Genomic DNA, 7,898 nt, shown 5'->3' on the forward strand with positions numbered 1-7,898 from the left:
GGTGAATCACTACCTTTAAGTTTGGTGGTTTTGTGAATTGATACCTTTTAAAAATTAAATTAAATTTTACTACCTAATAATATTGGTTTGTTTGACTAACAATACCATTTGGCGTTTGTCATTAATTTTTTCCGTCTTTAAACCCTACTACAACGGTTATTTAATATGGCAAATGAACAAAACAACAAATAAATATAGATATTAACACGACGGAAAACATTAACGGAAAACGTCAAATGGTAGTGTAAGTAAACCAAACTAAACTTAAGGTAGTTAAATTTAATAAATTTTTTATAAGGTAGCAAATCACAAAAACACCAAACTTAAATGTAGTGTTTCAAAAAATTTCCTTATTATAAGAACGTGTCAACTATATACTATAATTATAACATGTTTAATAAGGTTAGATTTATTATAGTTAAGGACCTTCTAGCTATAGAAAATTGAGCATTTAAATTTGGGATCGTTTTGAGTTAATTAAAAGTTAAAACCTTTTAAAGGAGACTAGCCATAATACACTAATTAATATTTTTAACATAGTCTTATCCAGCTTATTTTAATGAGAATCATTCGCTCCAACAATGGATTCTCAACTATATCCAGCTTTTTATTAGCGAGGATGGCAAGAAAAGTGATCGAGCAGTTACGTTTGTAGGGATCTTGTGGGCATTATGGGTTACACGAAATGCGAGACTATTCCGTTCTGAGACTGGGGACATTCAAGCAGTTCAAACCCAAATTTCTTTAGCTTTGAAGCAGAATGCAATTTACAGGCAGAAAGATTGTGAAAACCTGGCTTTTTTACACCTACCAGAGTACATGCAATCCTACCCACCGGGGTTTTATTTTGCAAATATAGGTAAGGAGATTGCTCATATGCCAGGTTCGGTTATTTACATTGATGGAGCGTGGAACAAAATAACTTCAAGAGCTGGAATGGGTTGGGTGCTTCAACAACCACAAACAGTAGAAACAGGAATCATTGGGGGCTGTGACTATGGTCTAGGGCATTCAGCTTTACATGTGGAAGCTATGGCGTGTATGCGTGCGTTACAATGGGCTTCGGGTTCATCAATAATTGACATAGCAGTATATACTGACTCATCAACTTTAGTTGATTTCTTGCAAGGGAAGGTTAAGTCTCATATCTATGTTCGTTGGACGGTTAATGCGATTCTTGAGATAGGGAAAACTTTCAAGACTTGTATGATTAATAAGGTTGATCGACGTGATATACAGTCTGCTCACGACCTGGCAAGAAGGGCAGCTAAGGAAGGATTGCAATTCTCTTCACCATTTGGTGTTAAGCCTCATGCTTAATTAGCTTTTTGTTGTCTTTTGTTCCTATTGTTTAACTTTATCCTATGTCAAAAAAAAAAACATAGTCTTATCGATTTTTTAGTCATTATAAGAACGTGTCAACTATATACTATAACTATAACATGTTTGATAAGATTATAGTTAATGACCTTCTAGCTATAGAAAATTGAGCATTTAAATTTGGGAGCGTTTTGAGTTAATTAAAAGTCAAAACCTTTTAAAGGAGACTAGCCATAATACACTGATAAAATTATAGTTTACCATTTCTTTCTCTAACTTTAACAAACTTTAATTAGCATGATAGCAAAAGGTTTTGCATAACATTTGAGAGTTTAACATTTAAGCGTACTCAAGACAGCTAATAAAACACTGGATCTATTAGCAAGGACATATATTCATTATGTCCTTGCTAATAGATCCAGTGTTTTATTATAGTATTTATGAAAAATCTAACCGCCTTCTCCCCTTAATATTCATTCCATAGAAAAGGGTAAAATAAGAGAAATATAACAGGTATATAATGTTGAAAATTCTCATTGGGAAACACAAAGGAAAAAAGAGAGTGAAAAAATAGAGTCCCACATTGAAAAAACTCTTCATATTCTCCTTGTTTGTTAATTGGGGAATGGGTGTAACTCTTGTTTAAGAAAGTGTGAGAGTGGTATGGGTGGACACATAACACACACGCGCGCGCGCCGGGCCGGGCTCGGGCCAGGCCTTGGTACTTGGTACTTGGGAATGCGGTTCGCGGGGGTGGGGTGGGTTTTGTGGGTCAACCCTATTCTTTTTTGGTAACCGGACTGTTTTGGTTAAGTCATTGTTACGGGAATCTGCATTGATTACGTAACTGTTGGATTTATTACCATTAACTACGTCCGTTACAACATTCATCATTTCTGGCTGTTGGCTTTCCTTAATTCTGATTACTTAATTAATCAAAATTTCGTATTCTTTCCAAAACACAGAAATCATTCAAACATTTTTCCAATAAAAAAAACACATTCTTTTCTCTCACACAAATTGCTCTCGGTTTTGGGCATATGTTCTGACTCCATCCGGTTTTGTGAGTTCACACAAAGTCGGAGTTGCGCTAATCCTGGAGGGCGACCGCATTTTGTTCTACTGCACCGGGAGGTAGTGCGGAATAGTCACTTAGGACAGTGGGTGTCCACGACGCAACAATTGTTCTTCATTCAGTTATAACATATATTAACAAATATTTTTTGACCATGTAAAAGAGTCTATTAATAATAATGATTAATTTAATCAATTATATTTTAGATTATTATATGTTCAAAATTGTATATAAAAATCATGCATCTTGAGAGAATTCGATCTGGTAATTTATCAAATTGTAAAAAATTTAACGTAATAGCATAAAGTATGATGTGAAACTTTTCATATCCAATGATTTTTAATATAAAGCATAAATTTCTTAAAACTTGTGTTGAGTGAGTTGTGAATAACTAAATTTGTAATCATCAAAGTAAATTATCGTAGTGCATCTTAGAACTATTTTTTAGCACGAAATAATTGGTAAACTTTAGGAGAATATTTTCCACTCTGCATTAGGATAACGACTACTAGGGATATTGCTCGTAGCAGAGTGATCGCACGAGAAAACTAATTTAATATTTTAATTATTTTAATTCTTTTAAAAGTTTTAGGATATCTTCAAACATTATGATTAAATTATTATTTTTATTTCCAAAATAATTTTGCAATATTATTAATCATATACACCATCACAAAATACGAAGTATTATTTTGCCCATTAACTTTTGGGCATTTTCATTGGTATAGTACTAGGCGGTCTATTGGCTATTTCTATATAAAAATTATGCACTCATTTGGAGGGGGTTATAATTCTATGTTTGTCCACTAATTATGATAGAAATTATTTTACTCAAAAAAATTAAAATTATGAGAGAAAGTTGGTTCCAATTTATAGGTAAGGTTACCCTAGAAATAAAAATAAAAATTGCGCATAATATAGATAGACCATTAGCATATTTTATTTTTATTTTAATTTTTATACAAACGAGTATGACAAATCCAAACAAAAATATCGTAGTTGGATAACAATAAAGGGTGCAACTATAAGTTTAGTGTTTTAAAGCATACACCAATAATAAAATCCTCAAAGAGTAGTAAATGAAGATTAAATAATTAAGAAATATGATTGAAATAGTGACATATAAAATCATAATAATGTTTTAAACCGTGTAATTGCACGGGTATTATACTAGTGCTAATTAATTAGATAGGTTAGTTTAATTCTTTGAGTTTTCTGCAGATTTGGGGTAATTTTTTTTCATTTGTAACTTTTATTTATGAAATAAAAAAAAATTAGCATAACACATGACAAATTAATCTCCATCATTAATTTTAATTAGGAGAATATCTATAACCTCTATTTTGATAATTATTGTCTACCATTGTAATTTAGATTTCATATAAATTTATATTTAGATTACAAACCGTGCATCGCTCGGGTACTATACTAGTCTCTATTATATAAATGAAGAGCTGAGGGACAAGAACGTAATCACACTTTTGGTGTCCCTCTTAGAAAAGACTAAACTACCCTATTATATACAAGGATACATCCAACCCTTCCTGCTCTTCCTTCCTCCTGTTTTCTCTCTCCTTCCTCAAATCTTATCCTTCGATCTTCTTCATCTTCTGCAACATGCTAGATTCAATTCCCATCTAAAGAACTGAAAAGGGCGTCCTTCGAATTCCGTGTACATCGTCTTCTTCAGTGTTCTCCAATTCCCATCTAAAGATCTGAAAATGGCGTTCTTCGAATTTCAGCATCAAACATTATCCTAGAAAATCGAGTTCCAAATTCACTCGCGTGCGTCTCTTTCTCTCTCCCAGGTAAATCACTCAATTTCTTTCAATTTCCAGTTCTTCCGATTTCAATTTTTTAAGATTTGGGGAAGAAATTGATTTCCAGAATCACTATCTTTCTCTCTCTTAGGTAAATCACTCAATTTCTTTCATTTCTTAAATCTTCCGATTTCATATTTGAAATATTTGGGGTTTAATTTGTTCTAGCTCCATTGATTGATGATTGAAATTTGGGTGCTTTTCTGTCATCTCTTTCACTCTTGCTACAATGAAACTTTAAGATATTCAATTAATTAATATGTAATTAATATATTTTTTCCACAGTGAAATAATTAGGGATGTAGGATATGGAAATGATATTTTTTTGCGGGAAATTAGTAGGAATATGCAAATAATGAAGTATGCTCTTGGTATAGGGAGATTGCTAAGTATGTAGGGTTCATTATTTCTAGATCGATTCCTTATGTTCAAGTACGATTCTATTTAATGCGTTCGTTTAATTTTTTGTAGAAATCTTTGAATTTCGTTCTATTGATTTGATTTGACCTTAATTTCCAACGGTTCTATTTCAAAGATGTGGATTTAGAATGATTAAGGTTTTGATCGGTGTTTGTACATATTGATTTTTGCCATGTGTATTGATTTATTTTCTGGTGGATTAGGTTGATTTCAGATCTATAAGCTATTGTAATTAGGTTTTCCATTGTTGGATATGCATATTGAGGATTTTGAAGCAGAAGAGGTGCTGACAGGTGCAATGTTTCTAATCTGCAATGTTTATGCCACATTCTTCTTTTCATGTTCAAATTAGTTGACCAAAATGTTATCTTCTGTTGTATTGAAGTGGGCAAATAACTGTTGTTTAGAGACACTCTGCAATTGCATTTGCAACTATCATTGGTGTATGCTCAGTAACTGCAGTTGTCGTTACCTGCTGGTGTATGCTTTCGGAATATTGTGCCTATTAGCATGTTATTCTATTTATTTTGATATTGATTAGGCATGCACTAGGGATAGATCTAAGAAGATGATTGGACTAAGTCAAAGCACTTACATTGATAAAGTGCTATCTCAGTTCAATATGATGGAAGCCAAGAGAGGTCATCTACCCATGTCACATGGCATATATCTAAGCAAGACTCAGTGTCCCAAGACATCTGATGAGCGTAGAAAGATGAGTGGAATTCCATATGCTTTTGCTATTGGATCTATCATGTATCCTATGATTTGTAAAAGGCCGGATGTTTTGTTCGCACTCAGTACAACGAAAAGGTACCCGTTAGAACCAGGAGAGGCGCATTGGAATGCTGCCAAGAATATCCTAAAGTACCTGAAAAGGACAAAGGATCAAATTCTTGTTTATGGTGGTACATATGAGTGGATTGTTAAGGGATATACGAACACAAGATTTCAAACCGACAGAGTTGATTTCAGATCACAATGTGGTTTTGTATTCTGCCTTAATGGTGGAGCAGTAAGCTGGAAAAGTGCTAATCAAAGCACTATTGCGAATTCTACAACTGAATTCGAGTACATTGCTGCCTCAGAAGCAGCAAAGGAAGCTGTTTGGATTTGGTAGTTCTTTGAAGAACTTGGGGTTGTCCCTTCTATAAAGGGACCAATGGCTTTATATTGCGATAATAGTGGAGCCATTTCCCAGGAAAAGGAGCCTAAGAGCCACCAGAAGTCCAAGCACGTACTACGGCAATTTCACATACTTCGAGAAATTGTTGAACAGAAAGAATCAAGATTTGCAAGGTTAGAACTGACGACAACGTCGCAGATCCATTGACTAAGTGGTTGCCACAAGTGAAACACAACGCACATGTAGTGATATATGCGTTTTATATAGAGTTTTTACCCTCGTCCCTTAGTACTTTTTGATCTCAAATGAGCTTTTCGGAGCGATTTTTAGTACTAATTAATGTGCTCCTTGTATTGTGTTTGTAGTTTCAGGTTCATCATTGCAGGAATTAACATATTTTTTTGCATTTCCTACTCATTTGAATCAATACAAGAGATTATGTACTTTTGAGAGCACAGACATTGAGTTGGAAGAGTTTTCAAGCAAAGCGAATAGTGAAAGAAGTATAAAACCGACACTCGTCTACTCTTTTGATCATAACTCGAGTTTTACAAACCAAATGAAGAGTGATTTTAATTGGGTTGGATTATAAACTTCAAGATCTTTCCAACAAGTGGTCACTCGCCTAATTCCGACAAATAACGAAGGAGATATGGCGTTTTGAAGATAGAGGATTGTGCAGCTTGTACGCGCGCCTGATCGGGTGGTGGACACCCGATCGGGCAGATGGCTGCCCTATCAGGCGCATTTCTGCCCGATCGACATGTTTACGAGCCAAAAGCCCGATCGGGCGACGACAACCTGGACGCGTGTTTTAGCTTCAATGTTCCGGTTTATATTTGGTTTTTTGGGCAAGACTATAAATACTAAGCCCTTGGTTTATTGTAGACATCTTATTTCCTATTTTAAAATACTTAGTTTATTTTCATTACTTAGTTTGATTCTCTCAATTTTTCAAACACTTAGTTTTATTTTTAATTCAAGCTTTCATTTTTCGTTCTTCGTTCCCTTAGGTATTATTTCTTACCTTGCTTTATTATTTCGTTCTAATTATGTTTCTAATTAATATGTTTGTCTTAGTTATTTCAATTATGTGTGAGTAGTTCCATTCTAGGGTTTTGGGAATCCATGAACCAATATGAAGGGATGATTAATTATTGTTGATTGTTGGTATTAGCTGTTAATTCCTATTGATTGCTTCCATTTACTTTGCGATTAGATTTGCGCAGGTCTAATTTTATTAGTCTAACAATATCAAATTAAGATTCGAGAGATGCAGTTTGATGTTTAGGCTTGTTTCAATAGGTAGAATTGGGATTAATACGTAGCGAAAGCCCGTTAATTCTAAGTCTATGATTAGTATCGATTCGAGAAAGCATGCTATTCTAATTAACTGTTTTTATTGATTATTAATATCGTTTATCATCCTGGATTGTTGTTCATTGGTGAACCGTATGCCCTAGACCTTTTAATATCTGATTTATTCCTCTTTTATTATCGTCGTAGTTTTAATATACAAACCAACCCATATTCTTGTTTCCTAGTAGTCTAGACCTTATATTTAGTAGTAGAAAGTATGCTGTTTCCCTGTGGATTCGATCCTGACTTCCCTTGATATTTATCTAGTGATTTTAGGTTTATCTTTGATTAGGTGATACGACTTTAGCCTGTCAAATTTTGGCGCCGTTGCCGGGGAAACGGTTTTATTTTCTGCTATTAATTTTGTGGTATAGATTATTTTCTTGAGTCTCGAAGAACATCTAGTTCATTGAGACCATATATATATATATATATATATATATTTTATTTTCTTTAGTTTTTTTTTTTCCGTTTTTTTTGTGTGAAAATAAATGGATTATTATTCTTCCCTCAATTTGTAAATGAGCCTTTTTGGGTGTATTTCGATAGACTAAATGATTTTATTGGTTACCACAATCTTAATCTTTGGGATTCTTGTGGTTTTGCTTATGGTGGTTTAAATGAGTATACAAGGAATGTGATAGAAAGTAGATTTAATGGTGATTTTCGAGCCTTGTCTTTGGTTGATATATGGGATTACTATATGTGGTTTGCAAGGGATTCGTATGAGCGTGAAATGGCCATTCATGTTCCATGTGCTAATCCAAATTATGAGCAT

General features: G+C 33.7%; 1 protein-coding gene across 1 annotated transcript; it reads left to right on the forward strand.

The window, feature by feature from the left end:
- The first annotated feature begins 390 nt into the window (after nucleotides 1–390).
- Nucleotides 391–1,320, forward strand: LOC110779541 (uncharacterized). Its single transcript, XM_021984035.2, has 2 exons — nucleotides 391–402; nucleotides 604–1,320. The coding sequence occupies exons 1-2, from the start codon at nucleotides 391–393 to the stop codon at nucleotides 1,318–1,320; spliced, it is 729 nt and encodes a 242-aa protein (XP_021839727.2).
- The last annotated feature ends 6,578 nt before the right edge of the window (nucleotides 1,321–7,898 follow it).

Source organism: Spinacia oleracea, chromosome 3 (genome assembly GCF_020520425.1).
Source record: "Spinacia oleracea cultivar Varoflay chromosome 3, BTI_SOV_V1, whole genome shotgun sequence".
In the NCBI taxonomy this organism is placed as follows: domain Eukaryota; kingdom Viridiplantae; phylum Streptophyta; class Magnoliopsida; order Caryophyllales; family Amaranthaceae; genus Spinacia; species Spinacia oleracea.